At 40.3% G+C, this 11,787-nt stretch overlaps 2 protein-coding genes across 2 annotated transcripts in view; one reads left to right on the top strand and one right to left on the bottom strand.

Annotated features, from left to right (window-relative positions):
* SPAG1 (sperm associated antigen 1) overlaps positions 1-42 on the bottom strand; it is a 41,031-nt gene extending 40,989 nt beyond the window's left edge. The window contains exon 1 of the mRNA XM_080609994.1: positions 23-42. The gene's annotated coding sequence lies outside the window, so the exon portion shown is untranslated. The remainder of the gene's footprint in view (positions 1-22) is intronic.
* A 7,801-nt stretch (positions 43-7,843) lies between these two features.
* On the top strand, positions 7,844-11,787 carry FBXO43 (F-box protein 43; the record flags this gene model as incomplete). The annotated part of the gene is made up of 4 exons (XM_080610777.1): positions 7,844-9,321; positions 10,212-10,314; positions 11,265-11,450; positions 11,542-11,787. 4 exons carry the CDS (start codon positions 7,844-7,846, stop codon positions 11,785-11,787), a joined length of 2,013 nt encoding a protein of 670 aa, XP_080466903.1.

The following is an 11,787-nucleotide window of genomic DNA, read 5'->3' as shown; positions in this document are numbered from 1 at the left end:
GCAAACCCCGACCGCCACTCACCTGCACAACAACTCCACCCGCCTCGCTCTGCCCACGGCGCCGGCTGATGACGACACACCGTGCGCCGGTGCCTCCCTGCACACCAGAGCTTGCCGCTCTGGTAGCGGCCGCCAGAGGCGGGGTACCCGCGACAAGGACAGCCGCGGGAGTCCGCGCCCGGCCGGCTAATCGCGACATCTCCAACCTCCTTCCCACTGGGTAGTGAAGCTGAGAAAGTAATAAATGCTTTTATAACGACTGTGCGCGTCAACCGCTTATGAGGAAAGGGCAAAATATTCGGTGGCATTTGTTAAATGTTCAAGCTTTCGGCTGAATCGTATCGCCGGTGTGCGAAGAAGACAGCGGGCGGTGCAGGGGTAGCGCGAAAAGATCCAGCGCACCCGGCTTTTCGGCGTGGCGGCGCCCGACCGGCTGTGCGTGCGCGGGTGGGGCAGCCGCGGGGCTTTAACACGCCCGAGCGCTCGCCTCCGGGTCTTCTGTTCTATCCGAGACACTTAGATAAAAACAGCATCTTGGTATTCATAGAATCTCAGAACCGTTTGGGTTGACAGGGAATTTAAACTTCATCCAGTTCCAACCCCCTGCCAGGGCCAGAGACACTTTCCACCAGACCAGGCTGCTGAAAGCCGCGTCCAGCGTGGCCTTGAACACTGCCAGGAATGGGGCAGCCACAGCTTCTCTGAGCCGCCTGTGCCAGTGCCTCACCGCCCTCACAGTAAATAAATTCTTCCCAATGTCTAAGCTAAATCTACACTACTATAGATTAATGCCATTCCCCTTTGTCCTATCACTACATGTCCTTGTAAAAGTATTTGAAGCTTGTGGGCGGTATCATATGTACCCGTATTAATCCAAATTTACAAGCCGCGATACAACACGTTTTAAGTGTGAGTTACTATGAAAGAAGTTCAAACGTCGGTGATTCCCGAACTGGAATAGCACAGACGGGACTTGGAATGAGACCGGCTGCTCTCTCGATCCCTGGCTCAGTGTCACTGGCGCTGCAGATTTGGAATCCTTGCTCAGCATTTAGCAGAATAACCCATCTTTACTTTATTCTTTTACTTTCATAAATAAATTTACTTTTATTATTTTATTAACAAATACTGTTTTGAGAATATGCCAATTTAAATTACTTCATCATTTAAAAGGTTCCTTAATTTAAGGAAATGTATTTCTTCTCCTGAATACTGAGTATAAAATGTTCCTTAAGCACCCAAATGCGTGGGTGTGTATGAGGTTTTACCAATGGTAATTTATTGATACTGTTCTTATAGTAGCAAATCACCTTCGTACATTACCTACAGCTTATCTAAAATAAACTCGGCGAATAATAACTAGTTGCGGTTTTCCTAATTTTTTACTTAAGTTAAACATAATGAAAATACAGTAGTGATTTCAGGCAGCTCTAAATAAATATATAGAATAAAGGGGATGTGAATCAGAGACGGGGGGAAACCTGAACCCTTTCATGGTAAATGCATGCGAAGTAATTATCATCTCATAAACAAACAAATAAAAAAGGACTGTTATTTCCCCACGCCCGTTTTATGTTTTAAAACGCGTTTGTCAAACCGGTAATTTTAAAAGGACTTGTCAATAACGCCACACCATGAAAAAGTCAGTTGAAGTTAATTCTGTGAAGCTGCCTCCCGTATTAGGGAAGGAATCTTATAATTGATTGATTATTGGCAGCTTGTAACTGTTCCCTTGGAAAAACAGGATGTTTTACCAGATCTTAAAGGTTCGGTTCCTCCAGTCGTTTCTGAAACAGCCCGCTTCCCTCAGAGAAGCGCTTTACCAGCAGTCCGCGGTCTGACGGGCGGATAAACTCTTGCCCTAAGGACGCTTCTTGGATTTGGAGGAGCAGAAAGTGTTGAGGGATGTGTGGGAGACCTCTGCTGTCCCAGAAAGTGAGACAGCTCTTGGGGAATTGGTAGGAAAGCGTAAGGAAAGGCTTGTCGGGCTAGGCGGGGAGGTTCAGGGTACTTCTAGATGTAAGCAAACGCGGTCAGAGCCAAACGCAGCTTATGTTGCAGACTGTCTTACCTCATTTTGTTTAGACGCAATGTTCTCAGGTTTGGGGGGTTTGGGTTTGTAGTGTAGGCTTGGATTTTTCTGATTGGTTGGTTGATGGGTGTGTGACGCTTTTTGTTAAATCGCGCTTTTAGTGCGATGTCTCTGTGTATTGCATTAAATGCGGCAATTACAAATTGTTACATCTTTCTTTTTTTTTCTTTTTTTTTTTGTCTATCCGTGTTTGAGTGACAAGAGACAGAACTTGCAGCTACTGACCCGCTTTAAGGAGCCAGCAAGCTGCCAATTTCACAGAAAAAAAAATCATTTATTTTATAAATAAATACAACTATTTGAAACATGTTTTCTTCTGATACATGTGAAATAGACGATACTACAGAAGGCACTTCTGGAAAACTTGTATTACATTCTGGAAAGTTTCTAACGATTTCTTCTTCTATAAAGGAAAGGGCAGATGCCCTGACTTTTACGCCCATGTTTCCTGAGGCCACTCTGAGCCTGCCGGGCAGGTCGGCTGTCAGAGGCTGGAGGTTGCCAGAGGGGAGAGATGCAAATCTGGGGATGACAGTACTTCGCTTCGGCGCTTCTTTGGAAAGTCTCTGCTTCTTTAGATGTAGGTGTTGCTTTTAGAGTTGCACACGACGATTTCATATCTCTCTTTCACTGTCCTGGTGGAGGGAGAAAACTGGAAGTGTGAAGAGGAAAAGAAGCAACAAAATTAGAGATAACCCGGGGTAATGTTAGCAAGATGAAGGGGAATAATACCCAGCAGAAGGAGAACACTACAGTGATTTAATAGGGTTTTCTTTATGTCCCTGTGCAGCAAGCTCCTGCTTCCCCCCGCCCGGTGTAGCCCCACGTTATCCTTACCGAGTTCACAAAAAACAGGCACCCAAGTACTCGTGGGTTTGTTTATTCCTTTTTTTAGTCTTAATATACAGATTAACTGAAAGCACGCAAAACTAAGCGACTTCTCACTGTCTTCCACCCGACATATTTAGATGGCGCTTGACAAATGCTCGGTGATAGCTTTGTTTCTGGGCTGTCGGGTACAAATGTACTAATTTACTCGCATTGATTAGCACCCTTATAATTCAACCTTAAAGGTTGTGGTGTAAAGTTCTTTATGTGTGAAAGACTGTGGCTGGCTGAGATCAAGCCGCGCCTCTGCAGCCCCCCCCCCTCAGTCCTGGTGGCCCCTGCAAGGAGCTGAGGGGCTTCTACAGGGGCGGGAAAACTGCGCTCTCTCTAGGCACCTGAGGAGAAGGAGTACGCGCGGAGGAAAGACTCGGGAGTGCCTTTAATGGTGGGCTGGGTGCGGCGGGGGCCGCAGGGCTGAAGTATAAAATGTAAGGAGAAGGATGAGCCTTCTCGTATCTCGGAGGAGTGGGCTTTCGTGTTCGGCGGAGCCGTTTTCCCTAGGCTCAGGCCCTCAACCCGCCGCTGCACTCCCTGTCCCGAGGGCCGCAGCACGAAAGGGGTGGGGGAGGCAGCTCGGGGCGGTTGGTGCGGCGCGTAGTTCAAATCCAAGCGAGGGAAAGCGGCGTCGGCCGCACGCGAGGAGCCGGTGTGGGTGGAGAGAAGCGAAGCGGCTCCTCACTAAGGGCAACGGGCTGCAGAGCCGAGCGGCGAGCTGCTGGAGCGGTAGGATCCCCGTTCTCTCCAGTCTGCAGGTCCTCGCTTTCAGCCCGCAGGGAGTCCCTCCAACCGGCTCAGCTGCCCCCGGTGGTAGGGGACCTCTAGGCTCTGTGTCCTGTGCCCAGTCGTTTGCCAGATGAGGGAGTAAAGCTGTTGCTTTCTTGTGTCCGGCACTCCAGGTGCCGGAGGGACCTTCGGGAGTTGGTCCCTAGGTAGCCGTTACCTTCATCGCTAGGTAATCAGACATTGCAGTAAACGCATAGATAGATGAACTGACAATTGTGTCTCAGCTAGGTAATGTTTCTCTTGCACCTCTCTCTGTTCTCTCCACATCCTTTTTCACTTTAGGTAATCAGTAGCGGTAAACAATACTTTGACTACAGAACCTTTCCTTTAGAAGATTTCGAGTTGCTTCACAAATTAGGGTAAGTGACCCGCATCTTACAGATAGGACTTATCTATACCATCTTCAATATTAATACCTTTGAAGGCATTCATGACTTCCCTCTTTTTATATATGGATGCTTACAGAGCAGGGTGTTCAGATAATTTTACTGCAGATATGGTATCTGTTTAAATAACAGAGAAATAAGTCTTGCATCACTGGAACTTTGCCTTTATCTATTTTGTTAACAGTGGTGGCAAGGACAGAAAAGTTCAAAACATCAATGTTTAGTGTGTGTTACTGGGGAATGTAAATCAGTATTGCAAACAATCGTGACTCCATCCCAGGACCCCTGTTTAAGTTAATAGGCACCATTTATCACTGCCTTCTATGACCAACATTTTTATCTCTTTAGGACACTGTAAGACGAAGCTTGTCAGAAATTATTCCTTGTCTAAATACCAGAATCCTCTTCTTAATTTAGTTTGGGATTCTGAATACAAAATATTTTGTTCTGTAAACTGCCAGAAACGGTGCAGATGACTTATAGATCAATTTGAGAACTACAAAATTAGTAATAGATGTGAAAAATGCATACAGCACAAGAATATACATCTAGAAGAGAAGGATTTTAGTCCTTCCTCTGGAACTGACTTGCTTGTGTGACCAGTCTTCCCTGCACATGTGTTTTATGATGTCTAAGCCAAGGTTAACAACACTTTCAGAAATTACCTCAAGATCACCAAATGAGAAGAGCTTGATGTTGTGTATCAGATCTAATAGATGAAAATTTCCCCTCATAAAAAAGGGAGTGTTTTATGATTTAGACAGGTCATAAGAGGTTTTATTAAGCATCTCTTATGAATGTAAGTAGCATCTCATTCCATTATGAGAGATGTTCAGCAACTCTGAAAGCCTTTCCCTTCTGTAGTATATTTGAAAAATGAGACTTTGTTAAACTAAATCTTAATTTGTACAACAGAAAAAAGTGTATACAAACCTGAGCTGTATACCGGTACTTGCTGTAAAGAAGTATAATGGACTTTGTTCACTCTGTATTGAAGCAGCTTTCTTAAAATTATTTCAAAGTTGTTCTCTCAGAATCAATCTAATAAGTTTACAGGCTCCTCCTGCTGGGCGCTGGCGTATTTACAGCGTATTTTTAGCTTTCGCTTGAATTACCAGCATTCCTTTAATTCTGCTATTCTGTTCTCCCTTACAGCTGCAAAAACTTGTTTTTCTATGATTTTTATGTTGTTCGAAGCACAAGTTTGCTTAAGTTATTTTATGCTGTAATATTTTAAATTTTCTCTACTTTCAGTGGTTCATAAGGTTAAGTAATTTCTCACATGGAATGTCTGAGAATGAAACTTGAAGAGTGAGGTTTTCCTTTTGTTGTTTCTTCAGCATGTTGCCTGAACACTAAGTTTCTAAACCTGCAAGCCTGTGCACTTTTGTTAAATGTGTGGTTAGTTTCACTGTGTTTAAGGAAAATATTAATATTTTTAAAGGTAAGTGTGGGTATGTGATTTTGGGGGGGCGGGGTGGGGGCATTGAGATTTTGAGTAGCCAGCTTTAAGTAACACTCAAAGTTTAAAGGTCTATTTATCAGCGGTTTTTTTAGGAATATCTCCTGACAACGTTTGCAAACTACTGCACTTCCACAAAATTCAGCATAGAAAACTAAAAGCTCTATTCTTGCAGATTACACAATGACAATGCCTTATTGTTACTATGGGTTTCTTACAGGTCTTCCTCCTTTTATGAAAACAAGAGATGTGCTGATGTGGTTCTCTGCTCTTAGTGTAAATAATCATCTGAAGAGCAGCAGTACTCTACAAAGACTCTTCATACCTTTTTCCTATATTTTAAAGTTATTTTCTAGTTCATAACACAGCATTTTCAGCCTATTGCCTAAAATGTTGAAAAGTGAGGCAGATGAAACAGTAAACACTACTTGGAGTTGGTCCTCCACTGTTAAGAAAGTTATTCCTAATTCATTTAATAACTAGCTTAATGCTATGCACTTGTGTTTCCTATTTGTGCTGTCATTTATTTCACAAAATGAAAACAAGGAATGAGGAAAGCTCAGTAAGAGGAAAACATGTGAAAATAAGGTACCTGTAGAGGTAAATGGGAGAGGGAAAAGGAAAAGGCCAGACTTCAGAGTTTGTTGTCATCTTGGAATTATTTTTACATACCTTTCTTTTCTGGAAGATTTTTCCTCAATTATGTGAATAGATTCTTTTGTTGTTGTTGTTGCTGCTTTAAATCTATTTGATTTTATACCAATACAGCATGATTCTGTAGGCCTTTATGCCAAGTTCTGTTTGCTGTTCAATATCCTGTTCTTTTTTGAGCTTCTATACATTGCTCTCTCCTCAGAGTAGAAACCAAAACAAAGCATTTTCTATACTGCAATGATCTTCTAAAGTGCCTTCAGTATGGGTCAAAAAAAGCTAATTAAATCACCTAAGATCATCAAAGGATAGTTCCCCCTTAACCCCTTGGCAATTTGGGTTCCCATTGGTTGTGTTTGGTGTCTAGGGGCTTGACTAAGTCAGAACTTTTGGAATATTAGCTATGTCTTAGTATTTGGTGTTTCAGGCTTCTTTAAAGTTTCCTATGTTTGTCTGTTCTGAAAATTAACCACTATTTCCAGGCTGTATGTTCCAGAATACCAGTTGTAGAGGCCAGTAACATACCCCAGTAAAAGGTGCCGATTCAAACTTTGGAAGTCTTTCAATGTTGATGTAAACTGCTATGGTTTCTTGAGAACAGCCCTCAGAATGGCATTTATTCATAACATCTTTTACTGTGTCTTGTGTTCAGAAATCAGCAACCTATTGCCACTCTGGTTAGCGCATGAATTGCGAAAAATAAGTCTGCATTCTTATATCTCTTATTTCAATGGATGCATTGACCACTTGTAACTTTTTTCTAGGAAAATATGTAGTAGTTCTTAAAAGCTTTTATACTTAATAACTTTGAAGGAAACTTTATTTCTGTGTGCTTGATGAGAGAATGTGTATAGCCAGCCCATCAGTTTCTTTAAAGTGTAAAACTTCAGAACACTCAGTTTACACACCGAACTGAGCAAAACCAGAGAGCTTCTTTACAAGAAAACATTTAAATGCTGAGGCAGGTAAGAATGTACTACTGTTCTCTTTGTAACTAGAGGTCAAACTTTATTCCACCCAGGGACTGTAGGGGTCTAAATAAGAGACTTGTGGACTTGTGACTTCATGCTTAATCCTCTCATTTTTCTCAAGGAAAATTTGTCTAAACCTTAGAAATAGCTCCTGCTAGTTCTTAAGGACTGAACTATTGGTGGTTGGATGTATCAATATTGCAGTGCTAATAAGAATCTTGGTCCTGTTGGAACAAGAAGGAGTTTTGTCACCAGTTTCAGCAAAGATGAGATTAGTTGTTGTGTTACTTATTTGAAGTGTTTTTCCTTGGATGAGGGTTGGCAGATCAATTGACTAACTGGATGTATGTTTTAATATGCCTCGTGGTATACTATGCATTTTAATTAGTCATTCTAACAATCTACTTGATTGTAATTTATCTTTGTGTTCAAATATAAGCACTGTTTCTACCTAGGACTAACGAAAATACTTTTTGTCATGGCTGATAGCTTGATAAATTTACAAAAGGCTTTCTCACTAATCTGAGGGTGATTTGGTGACTACTTTTATCATTTGTTTCAGAAGTTACACTGCTATCCTCATTTACAAAGTCAAAGTACCAAGCAGAAGATGTCGGACAGTAGTTCCATAATGTTCAATGTTCTTAAAAGAAATAGATTAACATCTCCCAGCAGCAGTTTGAAATACTCCAGTTTTAAAGATACGTGTCGCACTTCATTATTTTTGAACAGCAAATGCAATGAATCGGTAAAAGATCCTGATGTAGAGCATAGAGAAGGGCTGAGTGCAACAAGTTTATCATTGCTACAAGAGCATTCTGAGCACATACGTCCAAATGTCCCCTTTCCTGTGTCACCATCTATTGAAAATGAAATTAATTCTATCACCTTATCAGAAAGAAAAGAAGCAAATAGAAGTGCAGATTTTTTTGAAACTCCTAAAGTGAGTAGAAAAAGCTCCTCACTACGCAGGAGGCTGCTTTTATCTAAGGCTGTTCCAGCTGACACAACTGTAGGATGCTGTGAAAGACAAGCTGGTTCTTCAGGAAGCATCCTGGAGAAAATGCTCTCTTGTGTTTTGAGCTCTGAAGAAAAACTTTCACAAACTGCTTCAGATTCTCTAAAAGATAAAGGTTACAAATGTCTTACAGCTAGTACTTCAAAAACTGAGGACTCTATTCCTGATTGCTCAAAGAGGAGACTTTCCTTTTCACAACAAAGAACTTCTACACTAGATGAGTCCAAATGTAAGGATTCCATATTGCTAGAACCGGAGGGTTTATCTCCAATTCAATGTAAGGATGTTATTGTTAGCAATGCTAATGAATTCAATGAAAGTGCCCTTATAATTGTTACTGACGGGTTGCTTAGGACTCCTACTTACAGTGTGTTACCTGAGGCCAATGAGGGTAAGTTTCTGACTTCCATTAACAGTCCTGTAGAGAACTTTAACTTCGAACTATGTGATATAAATTCTCCCCCAGTTAAGCTGGCAAGTTACCCAGATCTTTCAACACCTGAGGATAGTGGATATAATTCACTTCATTTGGAAAAATCGGGAGACTCATTGTCTGATCATGAGAGATCTTTCCAAGAGTTATCCCAAAAACGTAAAGAAGATTCCAGAGTTCTGGATAGTAAAAGAAAGACAAGAAAACTTGAACGACTTAGAAGGTTATCCACTCTTCGGGAACAGGGCTCACAGTCAGAGACAGAAGATCGTCATGGCAGTCCTTCTACTTCAGCATATTTGTTAACAGAAGAAAGCAACTTCGTCAGTGAAGACCATGCATTACTTTCAGAACAGCCTAGTGGAGATGTAGTTGTAAGTCATGGAGATCTCTCAAGAACTCCAGCTCTGAAAGTAGTTCATGAAATTTGCTTGCAAAGACAAAGATCAGACCAAAATCAAATATCGGAGAATATTGATGGAACAGAAATATTTGCATTAGAACATGTTCTTGCTGGACTTATTGGCAAGAAAATGGGCCTTGAAAAATTAGATATTTTAACAGAGTTAAAATACAGAAATTTAAAACATGTTCTTGCTATAGTTTTAGATGCTTTGACAGTGGAAAGTCTATGCAGGTAAGTACTACTGCTTCCTTCTTCCCTCCTGCCTCCTCCCCCAAAGAGGAAAATATGTTTCTGCAAATAAATCAGAATAACTTCTGGAATAGTGTCAATAGATTTTGTTTGTTTCTAAGAAAATGAAGAAGTTTTGTTGCTACTAACTGGGTGGCTCTGTGTAGTTTTAAAAATTTATTATATGGGAGGGAATTAAAAGCCAAAACAAACAAAAAGCCAAGCATGGGAATTTTTAAACATAAAACTAAATCACAGTATTTTTAAAATGTTAAATACATTAAATTTTTATTTAAGTGTAGGAAGTTCTTCTCATTACAAGTTCCCCAACAATGCATAATACTCAAAACACGTTTTCTAGACTTTTTTTCTTGTGTATTTAATTTTCTCAGCTATTTCTAAGTACAAAGATACTCAAAGAATTTTGCTTCCTGAGTAATGTTCTAGATTAGTATTTAATCAATAGAGGCTGTCACTTATTTCAAAGTAATCAAAAGTGCCATGTGTGCCATAGCTAGAGGGAATGGGAGAATAGGTATAAAGGCATGGATTTTTTTGGTAATATTTAATGCATGAAAATGTTACTTTAAAAACAAACTTGGTAAGTGGAAGGAAGGAACTTACTAAATTTTGTAAGTCAAAGATGCTCTGTGCTATTTATATTGCAACTGTTCTTTAGGCTCTTCTATTATTCTATACAGTAGTGTGTAAGAGTATATGAGAGCTGTATTTCCTAACAATATGGTGAACTAGAATATAGCAGTGGTCTGTAAAATGATCAATAGGACATGGAATCATGCAAAACTCTTTTAAAGGTAGCCTTACTAATGTGACTTCTGTACTTCCTGGCAAAAATGTGGAGGTGAATAACTTTCTTCATTAATTTGTTCCAGCATTTGGGAAGTAAGCAAAAGCTGGCGTGAAATCATTGTACAAGATAAAAGTGCAGATAAAAGGAGAAAGTTGTACATAAAACACCTGAAAGAAGAAGCTAGGGTAAGGTTGGTCTCAAAGGTAATTTTTTTTTTTTTTTTTTTTTTCCCCAAATGTGAACCAAGACAAGTCAGAGGAAAGAGGAAACATACTGTAAAGCTACAGAAAGGTAGCTGGTACATTTCCAACATAAGTATGTGAAGGATTCTAGTAGGAGAATGTAATAGCTTTTATTACTTTTCAACTGTCCACAGTTTGAGTACTAGTCTTTCAGCTATGCAAGATGCTGCCCTGCCCCATGCCCCTTGAGAATCCTGTAGGATCTCTTCCTTAACTGATTCTGGCTTTAGATCTGAAACCTTGTTCACACCTTTGTCCCATACTTTCCCTGATTTTTCAATTTCACTCTATGCTGTAGGAGGCACCCTAGACTACTTCCTGTTTATTTTCAGGACTGCTTGTGGCAAGGCTTCTTCATGGTGTGCTTGAGAACATCAAGACATGTAGAAGTTTTTTAAGGGGTATCTAGAAAAGCAAGCATGTTAATAGCAGTATATATATATGTACATCTATATGTTTGTTTGTTGGTTGTTTGGGGTTTTTTTCAGATCCTCCACATGTGTATATGCACACACTTCAGTATAACCTTGCTTTAATTGTGACGAAACTTATACTTGCTATTTCCATGCTTGCTGTTGAGATGTGTCCAAATTTGGAAACATGAAGACTTCTGGTAGAGAATGCTAAAAGACAGTTGGCTTTTTACCCTGTTCATGGGACTTTGTTTTTAATAGTTCCTGTCTCTTATTCTCTTACTAAACATAAATATTTAATGGAAATACAGGCACTATACATAATTTCATTTACTAATGTGTTGTTGCAGAAGGAAAACAAAAGGGGCAAAACCCAGCTACAAATCTCAACTAAAACCTTATTTCCTTTTGTGTGGGGTTTTTTTTTTTTTCCTTCTCTCTGCTTGCTCCCTTTCCCCTCCCCACCACAAACTTTAACAGGAATATTTATTGAAAGCTGAAGATGCTACCACAAGACTTAATGTCCTCAATAGATCTGCTCTAAGACCTGTTCAAGCTCAAGCCAGAACTCCCGTCTTACAAACACCACCTTCATACACTGAAGTTACACCTAGGAGATGCAGTTCTGTTCCCCATTCAAGCAGTAGGCAGGAAGAATACATCAAAGTAAGTAGCTAAGAAAGTGTTCAGTTTCACTTTTTAGAAACTTTTCGTTTACAAGGTCTAAGTAGCTCTCGTCTCCCTCCTCTTGCTACAGGTTGCTAAAACTCTGTGCACTGATGAAGCTATAAAACCTTGTCCAAGATGTCAATATCCTGCAAAATATCAATTGATAAAGAAACGGGGACTATGTAGCAGAGAGACATGTGCATTTGAGTTCTGTATTTTATGTTTGTGTGCATTCCATGGGTCAAAAGAATGTAATAGTTTATCCGCAAAACAGAACAAAAAAGATGCTCCTCCAGGAAGTGCCCAAAGCAAAAGAAATTTAAAAAGACTCTAA

This window comes from Psittacula echo (genome assembly GCF_963264785.1).
Source record: "Psittacula echo genome assembly, chromosome: 2".
NCBI lineage: Eukaryota > Metazoa > Chordata > Aves > Psittaciformes > Psittacidae > Psittacula > Psittacula echo.
Note: the sequence above shows the minus strand (reverse complement) of the source record. Positions and strands in the feature narration are given on the sequence as shown.